The sequence below is a fragment of the Ziziphus jujuba genome, chromosome 12 (assembly GCF_031755915.1).
Source record: "Ziziphus jujuba cultivar Dongzao chromosome 12, ASM3175591v1".
Lineage (NCBI taxonomy): Eukaryota > Viridiplantae > Streptophyta > Magnoliopsida > Rosales > Rhamnaceae > Ziziphus > Ziziphus jujuba.
The window spans coordinates 12,134,785-12,157,241 of NC_083390.1; the positions used below are offsets into that span (position 1 = coordinate 12,134,785).

General features: G+C 33.0%; 1 protein-coding gene across 1 annotated transcript; it reads left to right on the plus strand.

Moving 5' to 3' along the window:
* The first annotated feature begins 621 nt into the window (after nucleotides 1–621).
* LOC107428998 (CLAVATA3/ESR (CLE)-related protein 45) lies at nucleotides 622–2,361 on the plus strand. Its single transcript, XM_025078213.3, has 2 exons — nucleotides 622–1,935; nucleotides 2,051–2,361. The coding sequence occupies exon 1, from the start codon at nucleotides 1,545–1,547 to the stop codon at nucleotides 1,830–1,832; it is 288 nt and encodes a 95-aa protein (XP_024933981.3). The 5' UTR covers nucleotides 622–1,544; the 3' UTR covers nucleotides 1,833–1,935; nucleotides 2,051–2,361.
* The last annotated feature ends 20,096 nt before the right edge of the window (nucleotides 2,362–22,457 follow it).

Sequence of the window (22,457 nt, forward strand, 5' to 3'; positions counted from 1 at the left end):
CAATCTGAAATTATGAACTTCATATTTTTGGGGATAATTTCATATTCTTGGGGGCAAAAAAGAATAAATGGTGTAGTGGTAATCAAGTGAAAAAATAATAATACTTCGGAAAAAAAAATATATATATATATTGAGCGTGGAAAATGAAGCATGTTGAGCATGAATCATGCATGGTGCAGTGAAGCCATCCCAAACGGGGTATTTCAAAATTTATAGAGAAAAAATGTAAACCAGAAAGCAACACCTCATTTAACTCTTTTTACTTTAATTGGTAGATAAAAAAGCAGAAGAATCAGCATATAACAAAAACATCCAAGCTGGAATTTTGTGGGTTGGACCAGGACCATTCACCCTTCTTCTTAAGCCACCATGTCACCCATACTTTGATAAAGTGTTGGAATTCATGCTTTAGAATGTTCTTTGTTGCATGTGAAATTACTATATATAATATTAGTTTTTTTGAAAATGGGTAATAAAGAAAAAGATGGTCTACATAAATAAACGAGAAAAATTTTATAAATTTGAGAGAGAAAGAGAGAGAGAATTAATGTAAAATGAATGGTGGATTAGAATTTGGCAACTCCGAAGAAGAGAGTAGAAAAGCATAAAGGGAAATATTTAGCACAAGAAACCAAGGACTGTTATTTTTGCTGCATAGGGAAGAGAGCTTGGAATTCTAAAGTTGGGAAGAGAGAAGAGATCTTAGAATGGCATAAAGCCAAGTGTTTGTTTCTTTTGGAGGCTGCTCATTCCCCATTTCTTTCTCCTTCCCCTATCGATTCTTTAGATGACTTGCTCCGCACTGTAGCAAATCTCATACTTCCAAATTTTTAAAATAACAAAACCCTCCTTTCCTTAGTAAGAAAGGAAAGATAAGTTACCAATATACCCTTCAACGAAAAGCCTTCATTCTACACATACCAATGCCTAAACCTATCAGTCCCAAATCTATCAAAGTCTTTAGACCTTGAAAAGTACCATTTGGGTAGTACCATAGCAAAACAAGACCATGGTCTAAACTCTAAAATAGAGATACAATGACTCGCTTTGTCCATGTATTATATATATATTTATATATTCACCAAAAAAAAAGTACATATTTATATGGTCTGGTGCTGATATGGCAAATATGGCTAACACCCAAGACAGTGCTGGTTTTGGCCTTTTTTCTGAGTAGACAAAAGCAGGGGAAGAATGATAGAGATGTAGGGCAGCAATGAAAAAAGATACTTGGCTTCTCAAGGGTATTGTTCCAACCACTTTATTCATCCTTGTCAGATTCTTCAACAACAGCCTTAATTTTTGCTTACATTGCAGTCTTATGATTTGGGTGAATCTAAAATTCCTCTAGGTGTTTTGGGGCCCTCTTTGCTTTATCTTTTAAAGCCCCTCCTCCATATCCAACAACAGATATATAGCAAGGCTTATTTATATCTACAGGGGTGCATGTGACTAGAGGCAGAGAGGCTTTGCAATCTCTATTATACTCTCTTAACAACTAGAAGAGACTTAGATTCTTCTTCTTGGTTTGGTTGTCAAGAATCATGGTTTTAACTTCTCATAGAGTTCTTATCCTTCTCATCTGTATTGGTTTCCTAGTAGTTCAACCAGATAAAGTTTCTGGCTTGCGAAGTATAGGAATTGCCATTAGAGAGACAAAAAAAGATCATGATTTACTACTATCGAAGAATCAGCGTATTCTTAAGGCCGTCAACATGGAGGAAATTAACACAACGAAGAATTCGAAAACTTCTGACGAGAAGTTCGATCCAAATCAATCAAGCAAAAGAAAAGTTCGAAGAGGTGCTGATCCTATTCACAACAGGTCTTAGTACATTCAAGCTTGTTTCTTTGACTAGGAGAAAAGCAGGTTGACAATCTCAGTAACAACAGCAAGTTTGAAAAACTATGCAAATTAAAGGGGAAAACTAGAAGGTGGTGGGAATTATTTTTCTTCTTTCTTGGAGCAATTTTCATGGTGATTGATTGGTTTTCTTCTAGTGTTAAAGAAAAAGTTTTTTCCTTTTCTTTTTTTTTTTTTTTTTCATAGAAAGATGTGTATAGTCAAGTAAAAAGAGAATTCCTTGAAGGTATCCAAGCATTGAGCCAACATCATCACTCTATTGCAAGCCAAGATTCTACAAAATCAATGAGCCATGAGAAGGAACAGAACAGAGATGATGGTACAGCCTCAAGAGGAGAGAGAATAGTTTTTTCCTTATAAATTTCTGAAAATATATATATATATATATATTTCGTATCTGTTTGCCTTTTAGTGTTAAAGTTTTCTCGAAAATTATAAATTCTTTTGTAACCCTCCAGCCCTTGAGGTCATTCAAATTGCAGTGAGCTTATTCTATATTTTGCTTTGTTATTCATCTTTTATCCTTTTTTCCAAAGAAGTTATATTATTTTCCTCTATCCATAGAAATACTCTTAAAAGTTCATACCAAAATATAAATTGCTACTCCATTAGAATACATTTATCAGATTGATTGTCCTTTTTTATTTTTATTTTTTTACTGTCCCTTGGCCGGTTATTTTTATTATTATTGTTTTATGGATGCTTTTTGGGTTTTTGGGTAGGGGAGGTTTAACTCATGGATAGAACCAAATCATGCCAAACTGAAACAGACAGACAATTTATTATTGTCCATATTCTTTCTTCCACTGAAATAGACAGACCAATTTATTAATGTCCCATATTCTTTATTCCTTTTCCTCAATTCTCTCTCTCTCTCTCTCTCTTTTTTTTTTTTTCTTTTTTTTTTTTAAGTATCTAAAAGTTATCAGCATCCCTTTTTTTCACCCTGTCATGGTTTAGAATGTAACTTGGCTCCACCTTTCAATTGGGTATTTGCCTCAATGATCTTTGCTAATCACCACTAAAAAATGACCACTTGAATCACCTGCATATCTATTGTAACTTTTTAGTTCATTGTTCTTTGTAGCCAAAATTATAACATCCATAATTTAAGTACTTCATCTCGATATAAAAATGACTATGATCAGAAGGTATGCAGCCATAGAGAATTTATGAAAATGACTAGAAAACAAAATAAAATTTTATTCCGAAATGTATCTGCAAAAAGTGAAACATTGGAAGGGGAGCAGTGGAGTGCCAGAATTATCATTTGGGATAGATGAGGTAGCAGATCCAAGGAAAAGTTTCATCACAGTATTATATTAAGCTTAATTAAAACAGTACAAACAGAACCTGAGAAATTGATTGGATGCATAAAATTGGGTTATCACTCCACTAAGAAAATTCCTAATCAACCAATGAGATTAAATTCTTTTTTCTGTATTGATGAGAAAGATTTAGTGCAAATTCTCTCCAAATAAGGATAATGAAATTGGTTCCTCATGTATCTGATCCTACCAAAGAATTTTGCATAAGAAGAGGCAAGTAAAAAGGGAACCAAATGGACCATTTCCTCATATAGCTCCTCTCGTTTTATACCTTTTTTTTTTTTTTTTTTTTTTTCCACCTTTTCTTCATGGTGGAGGATATATATCATCTTTGGAGGAATAATATCTAGATATGTTTCTAAGTATCAGCATATTTATTTATTTAGAGTACTGGAATCACTCTCAATAGTGAGAATTTTATTATGGGTGTGTAAATATTTTTTTCATATTATCAGACACAAAGAATGAAGCAAATATTAAACAAAGAAGGCAAATCTTCTGGAAATTTCAATTCGACAGAGAAGATTAAATGATATAGTTCCTCAATATTGTCAAGAGATTGTATATATGTAAGGTTAACATCATTTAGCTCTATTGAAGTTCGGATTGACTTCAATATTCTGACCTCTACGGTGTCAAAAATATCATAAACATTTTTTATTATATTGAAAAAATTTCATCTGCCTCCCATCTTTTTACATTCACACCCTTTGAATTGAGGATCAATCTCTATTATCCACACCCTTTATAATAGTATAATTGACATTTTCAAATTCAGAAACAGGTCTCAATTAAATAAAATTTAAATCTCAGAAGGCGTGGAAGGAATCATCCCTGGTGTTTATATTATTTAAAGACACATTTCTAAACTCTAGTTTATCTTTGAGACCTTGGTCAAGTTGCATTAAGAGACTGTTTCGGTAATCAAGGGGACAAAATACACTGGAAGAGTAAAAACTTGGCCAGACCAAATTCACTAATCTGCAATTTCTTCAGCAACCAATGGTAGACACTGAATATGGGAATCGAAAAGTTAATTTTCAGTACAAATTCAAAGTACTGCCAATAAGACCGAGGGAATCCATACCAGTAAAGATAATATTGTATAAGAGCTAGTTCTCCTTGGAAAAAAAGCATCTGCATGTTTTTGGGTAAATGCCTTCTTCAACGGGCTGAAATTGAGATAGTATACAAAGTTATAGAAAACATTCATTTATTGGATTTTGTAGAGAGTCTATAGTCTCTCTGCCTAAATCCAATTATGAGAATCCATCCTTGTCCGCATAGCCGACTATCTGCTGGGTTGCTGATCTAATATAGATGAAGTCTGGGCCAATAACTAGGGCTCATACTAAAAGATTTAAGGACAACCTGGCTGCCTTTATACAGGGAGTTATCAATTCACAAAAGGACTTGTCCATACTTGAACATACAAAGCCTATTTTAAGCATTAAAGTGGTGGAGGCCAATATGGACCTGAGTAGCTATTTTAGTGTAAATATGGACTTTGGGCAGCATGGAATGGATCCAACACTTTGTGGATTCACTAAATATCATTAAGAGGTTATGGAATCAAGCCAAGGCAGAATCAAAAGCATCCATAATGGGCATTTGCGCCTAGAGGGATTAGTTGGCTAATTTTGTTATATTTGTTGCTGGCTTTACTGTATTTTGTTGATTTGACATTTTCTATTTGTTCCAAGCAAGGGCAATGTGTGGGATCCATAAATAAACCTATTTGGCATCTTATATGGCATTTGGGAGTTGATTTGGAGCCTTTACATGATGGAATTTGGTCAAACTAGGTTGACTAATTTGATTTTGACCTTTTATTTTAGAAAATTAGTCTTTCTTTTGGTTTCTATTTATTTATTTTCTAGACAAATCAATTTAAAAAATTTATTATTTTATTATTTTCATTGTAAATTAATTAATTTCTAATTCAAAATAAATGAATTAATTAATCAAAATTAGAATTAGGAAATGAATGGAATTTCGGTCACATTAGGAAATTGACAGTGTATGGCTGGTTTTCTCTTAGTTGTTTAGGGTTTATTGCTTTGTGACTCTAACCTATTTAAAGATTATTTTTCAATGGGAATGCATCTTCAATAATATTCAAAAAATTAATTGTGAGATAGAATTCTCTTAGTTCTCTTTGAACACCTAAACCACCATTAAAGGGTGAGTGTTTTAGTTTTGATTTATCAATAAGGCTTCCATAACCTATTGTGACATTTTCATTATACCAAGGTTTCTAATCACAGGTTGGTTAGGGGTTGAGGTTTCCATAAGAATCTGAACTTAATCGTGATCCGGGCTAATATAATACAGGTTTAGAAACAAGTCGACCTATATTCATATCATTTGGTATCAGCACTAAGATTTTGTTCAAGTTTAATCTATCTTATTTGTTTTATTTTGTTTTGTGTTAATCTACAATTTAAGCATTAGGTTAACGTTGCTTCTATCATCATACACGTTCTGCATAGTAAACAAACAAACCAAAAAAAAAACTCATTTCTAGTCAAATTAGATTTTCCTTGTTTTATTGTATTTTTGCTGCCTAATTTGTTAGTTGATTTTCATCATTGTTCTTGTTAATTTGGTTTATTGTTGATTTTTCTCTAATGTTTCAATCTTAATTAGTTGCATTCATATATTAAGAAAACAAAAAATAAATAAATAAAAAAGTTTTGAAAGCATATTGCATAAAATCTAAAAATTATGCAATTTGTTTTTGTTTTTGTGTGGTTGGGGGTTTGGTGGAATTTTGGTGTTGGAATTGCAATTTTGTTGTTAATTCTTGTGACTGTAGTTGATTGTATATTTTGTGAGTATAAAAAATAATAAAAAAGAGAAGAAAGGCCGAATAAAAAAAAAAATTGTAGAAGTCCGGTTTTTGTTGAATTTGGAGTTTGAATTTGTTTACTGGAAATTTGTTGGAACTACTGAGTTGTTGCTTATTTATTCAATATTTAGAGTTGCTGAAAATTCAATCTTGCTGCTGGATATTTGAATTGTGAGTGCTAAAACTATTTGGATTAAAATTAGTTAAAGGATTTGATACAAAAACTTGAATTATAAATAACAACAACCAACAACTATCCTATATTTTAGCTCAATTTGATTCTTGTTCCTATTTGAATTTCTTTCCTATATTTTATCCTTGAATTATTGGTTCATTCATATTCTATACAGCTTTTATTTCATTCCAAAAATTTGCTTGTTGATTTACCTTGTTTTAGCTCAGAAACGTCGCGAACTAGGTTTTATTAATTCACTCAATATTGCTTGCTTTTTACTACTATTTTGTTGATAAGTTTAATAAGAACATACTTGTGATCTAGTTGCTGTTTTATGTGTGTTTTAATTAAAGCTTTGAGATAATTCTTTGAGTGGAAAACAGCAAGAGAATGTGAGCTTAAAAAAGGGTAAAAGCCAAAATTAGTGTGCAAACAAGAATGTCGAGACCTTATTTGAGTGAAACATGTGAGGGAGTAAATTTGGTGAGGATTTATTTTATTTTTACAATATATTTACTAACATGGCAGATTCAAGGATGAGAAGAGGAGTAGGAGATGGCTCATTGAGAATTAATAAAGAAGAATCCGTAGGATTCAAGGGTGATTCCCAAGTTACAGGGAGTGAAGGTGAGCACACGGATATGATGGCAGTCTTGGAGCAATTATAGCATGTGAATGCTCCATTTGATCATATAGATCAAAGGATGGATAGGTTAGAGAATTCACAAGGTGGGCCGAATCTTAGGCAAGAGTTTCATGGTGGTCGAGGTTGAGGTCGAGGAGGTCGCAGATGCCATAGGGAGGATTTTGAAGGAGGTAATTATGGAGATAATTTAGAGGAGGATTTTGAAGACATCTATGCTCTGCAAGGAAGGAAAAACCATTGGAGACCAGCTAGAGAAGAGGATGATGATCTTGGGTATATTAAGGTTAATATACCACCATTCATGGGAAAAAGTGATTTGGAAGCGTACTTAGAGTGGGAGGAGCATATGGAGATGATATTTGATTATTAAAACTATTCGAAGGCTAAGAAGGTAAAATTGGTAGCTTTGGAATTTGGTCATTATGCATTCTAATGGTGGACAAATAAGTAAAGTACCCAAAGAAGAGTTGGAGTTGAACCTATTACTACTTCGTGATAAATGAAAGGAGCCATGAGAAAGAGGTTTGTACCAAGTCATTACCACAGGTTGTTGCATCAAAGGCTTCAATTTTTATCTCAAGGTAGTAGGACCGTAGAGGATTATTACAAAAAAATAGAGATGCTCATGATGAGGTTAAGCATGAATAAGGATTGTGAGGTAACCATGGCAAGGTTTTTGGGAGGTTGGAATCGAGAAGTAGCTAATCAACTAGAATTACAACAATATATGGAATTGGAAGAGATGTTGCATGTGGCTATCAAACTTGAGAATCAATTTAACAAGAAGGGCACAAGTACACGGTATGGAGGAGTATCAAATAGTAGAAGGACAAATCCAAGTGCTTGGAGAAGTAATCCCAATTATGACATAAGGCTGAAGTCGAAACTTAGTGATGAAAGTTCTAATCGGCCAAGAAAGGAAGCCAAAACTGAATCTATCCAAGCACCAATGAATGAAGGTAAATATGATCCTAAACCTTCTAGAACTCATGATATTGTGTGTTTTAAGTGCCAGGGACGAGAACACATTGCTAGTTAATGCCCAAATAGGAGAATCATGGTGCTGAAAGGTAATGGTGAGTTAGAATCCAAAAGTGAAGAAAGTGGGGGTGAAACCGAGCAAGAGGAGGAAGAACTTGAAGATGAAGCCGAAATCCTAAAGGCTTCAAATGCCGAATTGAGCTTGGTGGCAAGGAGAGTGTTGATTGTATACAAGGATGAGGATCAAGTTCAAAGAGAAAACATCTTCCATACCCGATGTGAAATCCAAGGTAATATTTGTAGCATGATAATTGATAATGGAAGTTGTGCTAATATAATTAGTAATGTGGTAGTTGATAAATTAGAGTTATCAACTGTTAAACATCCAGAACTGTATAGATTACAATGGCTTAATGATAGTGGTGAAATGAAAATAAACAAACAAGCCAAAGTAAAATTCAGCGTTGATAAATATGTGGATATTGTTTTGTGTGATGTTATGCCTATGCATGCTGAACATATTCTATTAGGTAGGCCATGGCAATTTGATGAAGATACTATACATTATGGTGGAGAGAATGCTATTGTTCTTAGATTTAAAGGTAAAAAGATAAAGCTGAAACCATTGACTCCTAAGGAGGTCTTTAGAGACCAACTTCAAATACAACAAAAGATGGAGGCCAAAAAGCTCAAAGAAAGAACTAGTATGGCACCCACGGCTTCAACTCCAATCCAAGAGGACAAGACCGAACAAGACCAACCAGGTAAGTATTCTAACCCAAATTGAGTGGAAAAACAAAGCTAAAGCTGAGAGTGAAAAAATGGGAGGAAAAGTTGAAAGTGAGGTGAAAGTAGTGGAATTCGTGGGTGAGAAAGAAAAAGAAAGAAAAGAAAAATAAAATTTTTTATCTTAGCTTTGGTGACGTTAATAAAGCAATTTTGAATAAGAAACCATTGCTAGTTATGATTTATAAAGGTGCTTATTTAAAGATGCTTTTGTTGTATAGAACTTTATCTGCATTGTTGAGAGATTTACTTAGTGGAAATTTGAAAATTTGGGAGAGATTATTTGCTAACTTTAAAAAGTATGATTACTATAAAGATGAATTGATATTTCTAGGATTTTTTGTGATAGTGTTTAATCTAGGGGATTGTGTTTGGTTACATTTAAAAGAAAGGTTTTGCAACAAAGTAAGTCAAAGCTTATGTCGTGTGGAGATGAACATTTTCAAGTTTTGGAGCAGATTAATAAAAATGCTTATAAACTTGACTTACCGGGTATAATGAGAATCCGCCCTTACCTACACAATTGACTACCCGTTGGGGTGCTGACCGGGCCAATCACTAAGGCTTAAGCTAAGAGATTTAGGGACAACCAGGCTACTTTTATCCAGGGAGTAATTAATTCTCAAAGGTACTTATCAATACCCGAAGATACAAGATCTGTTTTAAGGATCCAAGTGATGGAGGCCGATACGGACCTGGGTAGCTGTTTTTGTGCAAATATATTCTCTGGGCAGCAAGAAATGGTTCTAACTCTTCATGGAGTCAATACATATCTCTAAGAGATCATGAAATCAAGTAAAGGCAAACAAAAAGGGGCTGTGTGAACAAGGGAGAAAGATGGCCGGTCTTGCTATATTGCTTGCTGGCTTTATTGTATTTTACTTAGTTGACATTTTCTCTTTGATCCAAGCAAGGGCAATATGTGGGACTCCATGATAATCCTATTTGGCATCTTATAAAGCATATGGAAGCTGATTTGGAGCTTAAATTGCTCAAAGATTAGTCAAATTCAACATAGTCAAAAAGATAGTATTTTAGTTTCCTAATTTGATTTCTACATTTTTGTTTTAGGAAATTAGTCTTCTATTTGGTTTTTATTTATTTATTTGCTGGAAAAATCAACTTAGAAAAGTTATTATTTTATTATTTCCATTATAAATTAATTAATTCCTAATTTAAAATAAGGAAATTAATTAATCAAGATTATATTAGGAAAGGAGAGAGAAAATTCGACCAACTTGGTTTCCTAATCCTAGTGGCCGGTTTTGTCCTATCTTTTTAGAGCTTTTTGTTTCATGTCTTGAACCTATTTAAGAGATATTTGTCAATGAGAATGCAGCTTGAATTTTATTCAGAAATTATTTTGTGAGATGGAATTTCTCTTTATTCTCTTTGAACACTTAAAACGACATTAAAGAGTGAGTGTTTTAGTATTGATTTATCAATTGGATATCCATCACCTATTGTGAAATCTTCATTATACCATGGTTTCTAATCATAGGTTGGCTAGGGGTTGGGGTCAATCTATTAAAATCTGAACTTAATTGATATCCAAGCTAATATAATATGGGTTTAGACACGTGTCGACCTAGGTTCATATCAGGGTAAGTATAATATTAGTGCTACATTTAATGTTGTTGACTTATCTCATTTTGTTGTAGATGTTAATTTTCATTTGAGGGCAAATCCTTTTCAAGAGGATGGGAACAATGAGAATCCCACCCATGCCTGCACAACCGACTACCCGTTAGGGTGCTGATCCAATACGAATGAAGTCTGGACCGATCACTAGGGCTCATGCCAAGAGATTTAAGAAAAATCTAGATGCCTTTATATAGGGAGTTATCAATTTACGAAAGGGCTTATCCATACCCAAAGATACAAATCTTGTTTTAAGCATCCAAGTGGTAAAGGCCGATATGGACTTGGGTAGCTGTTTTCGTACAAATATAGACTCCGGACAGCATCGAATGGATCCAACACTTCATGGATTCATTAAATATCACTAAGAGGTCATAGAATCAAGCCAAGGTAGAATCAAAAGCAACCACGATGCACATTTTCACATAGAGGGATTAGTTGGCTGGTTTTGCTTTATTTGTTGCTGGCTTTACTGTATTTTCTTGATTTGACATTTTCTCTTTGTTCCAAGCGAAGGCAACATGTGGGATCCATAAATAAACCTATTTGGCATCTTACTTGGCATTTGGGAGCTGATTTGGAGCCTTTACAAGCTGGAATTTGGTCAAAGTTAGATTAGAGGTCAAACTAGTCAATTAATTTCCTAATTCGATTTTGACTTTTTATTTTAGGAAATTAGTCTTTTATTTGGTTTCTATTGTTTTATTTTCTAGAAAAATCAACTTAGGAAAGTTATTATTTTATTATTTTCATTGTAAATTAGTTAATTCCTAATTAATCAAAATTAGAATTAGGAAGGGAATGGAATTTCGGTCACATTAGGGAATTGACATTATATGGCTAAGAGGTTTTATTGCTTTGTGACTCTAACCTATTTAAGGGTTATTTTTCAATGGGAATGCACCTTCAATAATATTCAGAAAATTAATTATGAGATAGAATTCTCTTAGTTCTCTTTGAATGCCTAAAACACCATTACAGGTTGAGTGTTTTAGTTTTGACTTATTAATAAGGCTTCTATACCCTATTGTAGCGTCTTCATTATACCAAGATTTCTAATCACAGGTCGGTTAGGGGTTGATATTTCTATAAGAATATAAACTTAATCGTGGTCCGAGCTAATATAATACTGGTTTGGGAGAAAGTTGACCTAAGTTCGTATCATCCATCTACCTAAACTCAAGTGAGGTTTGAACTCAAAATCAATTGTTAGTTGATGGAGTAACCTACTTGGGTTATATAGTTGGTTTTCTTTGAGTTTTCTGTCGATAAGGGAGCTTGTTTTCCTTTTTGTAAAAATCATCCCCTCAAATCAAGGATCACCCCCACCCCCGGCCCCGCGCGCAACCCCCCCCCCCCCCCCCCCCCCCCCCCTCCCGTGAGCACAAAACTAATAGCCCTTTTTTTCCTAGCCATCAGGATATCTCCATATCTCCACCACAACAAACCCCCCACTCCCCACCACCCCCCGGCATAAACTAACAAGCTCTTTCATCCCCACCCCGTCAAGGGGTCTCCCACCGCACCACCCTGACATAAAATTTCCATCACCAATTTTCTAATGTTGATTATGGGGTTTCCTTTTTGCCATCAATGTACACCATAGGGGGCCCACCGCATTACCATGGAGTTACTATGAAGTCTCCATCTCAACCCAAAAGTGTTATCATCAAGTTTCGACCATCGATCATAGGGTTCTCTTCCATTAAGGTGTATTATAGGGACACCACCTTTCGATTCACCAATCCATCCACCTAACAATATTTTCTAACTCTAATATCACTTCCAGAGAGTCCACAACCCCTATGCTCAAGCCCATGAACCCTTGGCCAAAGGAGGTTATAATCCAAAACAAATTGATGATGGATAGAGTAGCCCACTTTGATTATATGGTGGACTTTCTTTGAGTTTTCTATCGATGTACGACTTTGTTTGCCTTTTTTAATAGATTTACATATCGAAAGCAACAAAAAAATAATCACCAAAGATCGATGTAAGCGATTTAACCCAAACCTTGTTATAACTCTCCTACTTAGTAAACCAAATATCTAAATAGAAAATGATCTTTATACCCTCACTTACTTTTAATTATAGGGTTAACATCATTTTTCCTCATTGTTGTTGTAATAACATTTTTATAGGACCCCCCATCCAAGGTCTTAATATAGAAACCATTAAATGTTTTCAAATTTATTTAGTATTAATTACTAAAATAGGGTTTTTGTATGTAATTATGTGAAAAGACAATTTTCCCCCAATTTATTTGACACATGGTAAGGATATAATAGCATTTTATGTTTGTTTTGATTATTTGTTAATTATTTTTGTATGACTTTAGAAACTAGACTTCCTGATGTGGAAAAAAGTGCTAAGTGGCTCTTTATAATAGGTGGTTGATGACTTGGAAGCCAAGAAAGCATTAAGAGTAGAGATGGATCAAGCCTATGCAGATGAGTCAATTCTATGTAGCTCCAGGAACCCTCCCAGGATCTCCCATGTAGCTCCACCTAGTAAAGTTCCATTGGACAGAGTGGACAAATGAACATAAGCATTATCAATAATACTCAATATATAAATATAAAACCACAACAGCATAAAAGTCCATAATTATGGTCCATAACCAGCTTATCGTACTATAGGTCATAACTACTCATATGCATAATATGGTCAATACTGTCTAATAACTAGATTAGAGCATTTTAAGAGTGTTTGTAAAACTTAGAGGAAACAACTGATATAAATAAGTTTACAAAGTTAAAGATAATAAAGAAAGACAAGTACTGCTATTGTGATGGAAAGCACGAAATAATAAGCGGTGTGCGAGGTAAACTGCCAGCTAACTGCCTGGATCTAGGAGAATGAATTTGAAAAAAATAAAACGTGAGATAAGATATCCTAGTGAGTGGAATAGTGTAATAGGAAAATAATACTTTATTTCTGTAAAATTTTCTCTCAAAACCTCTCGTTCCACTCTTTTGAAAAGTTCCCCGTTTAAAAATCATTTCATAAAATCCACACTTATACCCAGTTCAATATCATAAAACCAATGATCAAAAAGGTATAAAGTGAATGATCATTATAATATTATAAATGTCTTAATCAAGATATAAATATTGAGCATAAAATATTATAAACATAATTTCACAAATAATTATGAAAGTGCAGTAATAACCATAACATTGGAAAACCAACAATATACTCAGAACATATACAATGTACCATAAGATATACCAAATGGTAAACTGTGGGATATACCTATATCATGACCCTTAATGTACGAAGGTATTGTGGAAATAATAAACCGTTGGGATATACCCAACCTCACGGCCTGTGGTAATAATAACCTATGGGATTAACCAACCTCATGGCCTGTGGAAATAACAAACCTGTGGGATGAATCCAACCTCATAACACCGTGGAAAACCCACGCATTATAATATAATACCGATCTAAAACACTGGTACTATATGATATATCAATTAAATTTAAATAATACAGTATCCGTAAAAACAATCTTATGATATCGTACTTTTCCAAATGATATTGTATCATAAATCATAATTTAATATTCATACTCAATTGCTTATTTAAATATTCCAAAAATTTCAAATAATCATTTCATGCTAAAACCAGAAAATACCAAAGCGAAATATATCACCATAAACCAATTTTAAGCACATAAAATCATATAATATTTGAACATGCTTAAAATTATATAATTTTCAATCTGCCTTCTCAAATCAATTATTTTCCAAAATGATTTAAAATCTTAATTCAAATACCACAAGTCCATTTATGAACCCATTAGAATTGGAAACCACTTAAAATATTGTTAAAATTCTCATAAAATGATAACATATATATGTAAAAGCAGATCCTCTTATATGCATAAAGTGAACATTTAAATCAAACGATATGTAAGTGTAAAAAACTCAAACCACATATATATTATACTACATCTCCAAAATAATTTAAATTATAATCACTCACAGTACTGTAAATACTCATTCCTGCTCCCCTGCAGGACCACTTCCAAACTCAACACGAGTGTCTGTAATATAATAAAATATTTTTCAGGCTCAATAACTAAGCCAAAGACATTTGTGAGCACCAAATGTCTTAAAATAATTTGTGTAACTATAAAACTACCCAAATTGGACACTAACTGATCCAATTATACTGCGTACCCTTTGGATCCAATATCCAAAATTGGGAATTTTAACCCAAAGGCTAATTTTTTGAAATTGAACCTTTTAATGGGTCCTAATAATATCTAATTTCACTGATCCAACTTCAATTTTGTCCAATTTAACCAATTTTGTCCAAACACAGTTCGAATTTATCCAGTATTTAACTAATTTATCCAAAAATGGAAAAATTACCAAACAATCTCCAAAATTCACAAAATTTATATTAATGAAAAGCCCAAGAGATAAGAAATGCAATGGTGTACTCACCTCAGTCCAAAAGTGTCACCGATTGCCGAAAAACATGTTGTAAAACTCAACCAAATGCCACATTGATGTACCTCTCAAACAGTGAGAAATCTTGGCAAACGGAGCACGGAAATGAGTTCATAGGGTCCAAAAATGGTGGGAAAAGTGTGTGGGTTGGCCCGAAAAATGGTCAAATGGCTGGAATATGCAAAACGATTATCGTTGACTTCAAATGATCTATCTCGGCAAGTCGGCTGGAGGTTTGGATTGAAATTTGGCCGGCATGGTCACCCAGAGGTGTGTAACAAGGGTAGCTGGTGCCTGCATCAAGATAGCAACCGAATTTGGACAAAACAGTGACGACCTGGCTAGGTGTAAAATGATTTTGAAACAATCCGGCTTGGATTCATGGGTGTAGAGAGAAATTTCTTAGATTTGGATGACAAAATTGGTATTTTTAGGACTTATTTTCTATTGGACACATTTTCCAACATTTATATAGAGCCTTAGGTCACAAACAGATGAAAATCTAGGATTCATTTGGACACTAATATAAAACAGATATTTAAAACTTTACAGAACCATAACTTTTTTACCATAACTCGGAATTTGGTGTGCCGCCAGTATATGAACTCATGTCGATGAACTCTACACAATTGTACATTAATCAAATCAAAATCTTAACCATAGAAAAAGTCAACTTGGGACCCACATATAGTCCACTTAGTCAAACCTGGTCAAATTTATTCAACAAGGGTATTTCGGTATGGGTTGTTACATAAGTAAAATTTACATATTAAATTTTGTATTCATAGAAACCCTAAAAATAAACTTTTCAATTAATTTTATGGATTGATTTTTCGAAATTTCTAGAGAAATTTATAAAGGTTTTAGTGAGTGTATTTCTATATTGATGGGTCTACTTGATTTGGATAGATTTTGGAGGTAGATTTGGTTTTTGATGACCCATTGGTATGTGCATATTAAGATGGATAAATTTTGGATGGAAAAATGATTTTTTGTTTTCAGCTTTTATTTATTTAATTAGGATAGATAATAAAAATGAGATATTTATTATTTTCTTTTAATTATTTTTTCCTATTTATTAATTAAATTATTTTTTTTAGAAACCTTAAGGAGCATTTAAAGTTTACAATATTGTTCTTACTTATTGGTTTTCAAGATACTCCATCAAAAGGAAGAGAGAGAGAGATCTCATAGAAGAGTCAACAACAAAGATAACACTAGAGCTTTCAAGGGAAGGTTCAGGAAGCTTGAAGGCTTTTAAAGGACCAAAGTAAATTATTCCCTTAGCTTGGTTCTAGATGTTTTAATCGTGTATTGGAATTAAGTTTATTTATGTTTTTGGTTTCTAATATTTGTTTCTTTTAGTTGGGAATCAAGACATGGAAGCGATGTTTGGATAGTACGCAAAATCAAGCTAATTTTCTTTGCTATGGAGAATATTAGAATGCGTTTGTTATACTTATCATCTTGTTTCCATGTGATGTATGGATTTAGGATTATCATATGATTAGGATATGAAACTTGTATTGGGATATGAATTATATGAATATAAAAATTGATAAATGTTGATTTTTATTTGCTATTTATGATATTTTTGTGGTCTGACAATTTCGAAAATATGGTTTTGAAGTTTAAATTTAAAAACAGTTTTCTATCCCACCTAAACAAAATAATTTTGACCCCTTTTTGACCCTTAAATGAAATGCCACCAAAAAATGGATTTAATCTAAAAACTAGACCCATCAATCAATGATTTCCAATTCGAATCATCCCCAAACAATTTTTATAGAATTGGTTGTGAATTTTCTAACATGATCCTTTTGCTTTGTCAACAAATTTGTACTTTCAATCTAGTTAACATGTTGTTTAACCTCTGGTACATTATTTTTCAAAAGTAAACTTGAGAATTTTTCATTTGAGTTAAGAATCACTAAAATTGAATTTTGTAGAATTAATTATGATTTTTGAAACTTGACAGACTTTCTGGAAAATAAAAAAAATACTACTTTTGCTTGGGTAATTGATCTGGAAAAAAAAAAAACTACTTTTGCTTGAGTAATTGGTGTTTAATGATCTCTTTGATATGTTTATACTTTATTTTTTATCTGAATTTTTTATGGTACAAACTAGACAATTTAAGGAAAAATTAGAAAATTATGTCATGTCTTTTGGATTTATATTCAATTTTTGAGGATTTTTACAATTTGGAGTAATCTGCTAGAAAATTTATAACAATGTCAAAAACCTTTTTTGTTATTTTTAGTGGCTTAATTGAACTCTTAAATTATTGAAATTTTGCTTGAGTTCTCTTATATCACTATTACTTTGTGATAAATTTTCATGTCTGGTTCGTTTATATTTTGAGAGTATTTGATGTTTGATCGCAGTATGTTTAGTGTGGAAACATATTTTTCAAATTCTGTTTTGTGCTTCTAAAATATAATTGAGTACGTTTTATGCTTATATAGGTCTTTGTATTTTTGGACAGGACATTAACAATGTTTATTTTAATTTTATAAAGTTCCATTTGGCAATATTATATTTAACCTAATAATTTTATTCTTATTATAACCGTGGTATATGAAATTTATATGAGTAAAAGTGAGCCATTTTACTAAAATTGAACTGAGCAAAAGACACAAAATTCCTATATCATGTCTAAGTTAATTATAAATAGTCATGGTATTTTATACCTAAGTATATAAAATCGCACATACTATATTATGTTTAAGTTAAGTGGGTGTTTATACCCAATTGAAAAATCAAACTTTATGTTTCAAGTGCTCTATCTTACTATGTTATGATTAAGTTAGGTTAAGTGGGTAGTTACAGTCTATGACAAACCCAACTTTATATTTCAAGTGCTTTATGTCATGATATCCTATGAAATAATGTTGGTATGACCTTTTTGGTTAAGTTATACGTTATAAGCTATGTGGATATTATGTGTATTGACATATTTCAAGAATAAGGTATTGTATTTATGCTGTAAATCAATTTGCAATTCTACTATGCTATGATTAAGTTAAGTTAAGCTAAGTGGGTGTTTACACCCTATGTGTAACACCCTGACCCAAAAAAACACTCCAAATTTAAATTTTTACCAAGTTTGACCCAAATTGACTGAGTTGACCAAGTGGATGTTATAGTTAACTTTTTTCTACCCGAGGCATTTCACTTTGACCGAGACACCATGGCAAAGTAAATGTCAATTCAAGTTCATGGACTAGTAGCACGCCAAAATCGGATCTAAATTATAAAGCTATGATCAAAACAAGATACGATCCAAACTGATTGGGCGAGCTCGAGGTTGACATTTTATTTGTATGGATTTTAATTTTGACATGTGAACCTTTGTATAGTACTCATCAATATGAATTCGTAGACTAGTGGCACACCTAATTTGGATCTATGATTCAAAAGTTATGGAACTGTAAAGTTATAATAATTTTTCTTACACTGATTTTGCTGAGTATTTTTGAAAATGTGTAAAACAGAGAATTAAAGATATGACTAACACGTGCCACATTTGAACACTTGGTGATCCACATGGGTGAATAATGGCATGATGGTGTGTTTTTATTGGTACACATGGACCAATTGGGAGGGGGAGAGAAAGAGCAGAGAGAAAATGGGGGGGCGGGGGGGGGGGGGGGGGGGGGGGGGGGAGAGAGAAGAGAGGCAAGTCCTTTTCTTTGACCATATTGCTCAACTTTGGCCACCGGTTGCCACATGTGCCACACCATCAGATTGCTCACTCAATGGCACACCTGACCAGTAACGCATCGAGATCAAGCCAATTTCTGATGGTGGATGCCATTAGCTTTGCAGGTCAATTTCTCTCTCTTTGACCACCTCTTGCATCACACCACCACCATCAACTTGGCCACTTAAAAACAGACTCTTCCCTAAATTGTTATCATCTATGGACAGCTGACGCGATGGTGCCAAAGACTTTTTTCTGGCGATTGCCCCAGCTTGCCAATTTTCTTAACTCTTGCGAGCTTCCAGCCAACCCACCACCCTTTTCCACCAATTTTGACCTTCCAAACACAAATATGAAGTCCATTTGGCTCAATTAAAGCTATTTATGAGATTCAGAAACATTAAATTGATCAAACCTTATTAACGAGATCCTAACCATCACCGATGAGTTTGGTTCGTTTGAGTTAAGTATTCTTATTCCTTGCCTTGTAAGCTTTCATTTAGTATATTGTTTGCCAATTATGGGTGAGTACTTAAAAAATCGACCCTTTTTGTGCTACAAAGAAAAAAGGTTATTCCTATATATATGAATGTTTATATACATCTCTAAATATGTCTGTGTGTATTTGTTAAAGGATTTTGTGTATATATATATATATATATGAGTATAGGCATTAATAAAATTGTAAATGTATAAAGATTTTTTCCGGACATCATATTGCAATGATTTGGGAGTTAAGATCCATATTTAGAAATTGGTCCAGTAAGTGCTATAACATACCCAAATTATGCTTAAGTATTGTAAAATACTTATTATTATTAATTATATATTTAATGTGGTATTTATATTTTTAGAATACGTCTGTATCTATATATATCTAAACTTATAGTATATGTGCATAAATATAGTTTTGATTAATTATTTATGTATATTTATTTATTTATATGTGGATTTTAAAAAAATTGAGGGTATAAAATATTTAGTATTAAGTTGATTTTAATGTGGTATACTTTTCTTAAGTTATATTTTTGATTTGGAAATATTTATTGTAGATTTTAGCTTTTCTTATAAAATATTATGATTAATCCTTATGTTCTATTATAAATACTTTAATTATTATTATTGTATTTGTTTGTTTGTTTATTCCTTTATTCATCGTCAAAATCAATGTTATTCAAATTTAACATGGTAATTATGTATAGTTAGATTATATACAAATATTTGCATACATAAATGTATATATATAATTATGATTTACAAGATTATTTGTTTGTTTTTAGTTGTATTTCTTTTAAATTTTATTTTGCTATATTTAATTAAGTATTTATTTAGTTATATTCATTCATTTATTTATGTTGATTCAAAAAAAATTGGGAGTTATAAAAATATTTAATAATAAGATGATTTTAAAGTGGTATATTTTCTTAAATTTATATTTGGGTTTTCCAAAAATTTTATTAATAGTAATTGATTTTTTTGGTAATACTTAAATTGTTTGAGTTACGTTGATTTTGAGGAAATTGTAAGATTATTTGTTATGTTTAAATATTGTTATTTTTCTTATTTTTGTTTGTTTATTATTTATTTATTTATTCATCTATTTACTTATTTATTTATTTAAAATATTTATTTACGGATTTAAAGTGTAATTATGAGGAGTCGATTTTTTTCGTATTTGTATGTTAACATATAAGTAGTTGGTCTATAGAAATGCACCACATAGTATTGATGTTCTCAATATACATGTCACAATTTTAGCACGCAGGTTATATGTAGTCATCCCTTATGAGCTGTGATGGGTGAGGGTAGATAAATATTTTGCAGTGATAACATTAATTACCATCCCTATGGTCTAAGGATAACAAGTTATATATAGCCATAAGCACTAAGGTGAGCGACATAGGCAATTATTTTTTTACAGTAACGACATTAGCTACATTTTCCTTAGCCGTAGAATGGCATGTTATATAGCATCGGCACCTTTAGAATGGTAAAAGGGTTGTGGGCAGATTCTCTTCTTCTCTCTCTTCTATCAAGTGGTGTTTGTTGGGGTGAGAAGGTTATGACCAAGAGCAAGCTAGCTTGAAGTGTTAGCAACAAGCAAGCTTTTGGTGATGCTCTTGGGAATGGTTGTGTGTGAGTTGTGTTTTTAGGTTTTGGTTATGGTGTTTTCTGGTTTTTAGGGTTCCTAAAGTCTTCTAAGGTGTTGAAGAAGAGATGAGAAGAAGAGGAACACGTTGGCTTTTGAAAATAAGGCTTAGATGTGTAGCCATTTCATTCATTTTACAATATAAGCTTGAAATTACAACTAGTTCACACATGCCAAGCATGTGAGCTTACAAAATGAGTAAAGTATTTGAAATTTAAAAAGTAAAATGGTCAACACCTAACTTTTCATACACAAAAGAGTCAAAAACTAGCTGCAAGATGTCTATTCCAAATATAGTAAAAAGTGGCACATGGTTTGAACTAAGTTCCTATTGTTTAACTAGTTTGGGTAAACAACCAAACTAGCTTCACCTACTTAGTTCCCCTTTGTATCTGCTTATGAAACTTGGTTTGAAGCATCCTTGGTCATCAATAAATATTGTTCCAAGAGCTAGGAAAGTTCTGGAACCGGATCATGGGCCAAACAGCTCCAAAACTGGCCCATACTCTGCATACTGGGCCCATCAGATACAGCAATTTGTTTGGAATAGAAAATGGACTTTCCCATGTCATTGTGACCTGAAATTTAAACCATAGTCTTATATATATGTCTGTAGACATCCCTCAAAATATCAGCCCAAAAATCCATTTGCAACCTGAGATATAAGATAAATAGTGGAACTATGTTGCTGGCAATTATGAATCCAGCACCATAGGCACTTCAAGCATAACATTCCTACTCTTTTGTGCATAATTTTGCCTATAATTTTGCATACATAACTTAGGCACAAAACATTATCAAATAATACCTTGAATCAATTAAAAACATACAAAAAATATAAACTCATAAAAGGAAAGGATTTGATACCAAGGTGTGCATGCTAGCCGGTGACATGCACCATCAAGTGGAAAAATTGCCACACTTCAACACTCCTCCTTGGCAATTTTGTATGAGACATTGAGAAGTCCTCTCAATATCTCAAATCTCTTCTTTCCCAATGGCTTGGTGAAGATATCCGCCAAGTTCTCCTCGGAAGTCACATACTCCAACTTCACTTCACCACGTGCTTCAAATTCCCTTAAGGAATGATACTTGACCGGTATATGCTTGGTCCTCCCATGTTGGACTGGATTTTGTGCAATTGCTATTGCTGAAGTATTGTCACACAATATTACCGTGGCTTCCTCTTGCTTCAAGCTCAAGTCCTCCAATAATTTCCTAAGCCAAACACCTTGATTAGCACAACTTGAGCAAGCAATATACTCGGCTTCCGCAGTGCTTTGTGCAACGGTTTGTTGCTTCTTGGAATTCCATGAGAAAGGACCATTTCCAAGAGTGTAAATGTAGCCCGATGTGCTCTTGCTATCATCCAAAGAACCAGCCCAATCACTATCACTATAACCAAGCAAAGCTTCATTCATGCCATCCTTGTACCATATACCAAAATCACTAGTACCTTTCAAATACCTTAGGATTCTTTTTGCACAACGAAGATGATTTTGTGATGGACTATGCATAAATCTTGACAAAACAGCCACACTAAACATGATATCCGGTCTAGTAGAGCATACATATAAAAGGCTACCAATTAAACTTCTATAGATGGAAGGATTTACCTTTGGAGAATCATCATCCTTCACCAACTTGGTGCCTTCATTCATAGGTGTGGCAACGCTATTACAATCTTCCATGTCAAACTTCTTGAGCAGCTCCTTCACATAGCTTTCTTGAGATATGAAGATGCCCTTGGATGATTGGACAACTTCAATTCCAAGAAAGTATTTCATCTCTCCAAGGCTAGACATCTCAAAGTTTCTAGCTCACTTTTGAAATTGCTCACTTCTTTCTCATTACCACCGGTCACTAG

Bases quoted from the DNA above. Each gene is read 5' to 3' on its own strand.
- LOC107428998 (XM_025078213.3), top strand. From the start codon at position 1,545: ATGGTTTTAACTTCTCATAGAGTTCTTATCCTTCTCATCTGTATTGGT.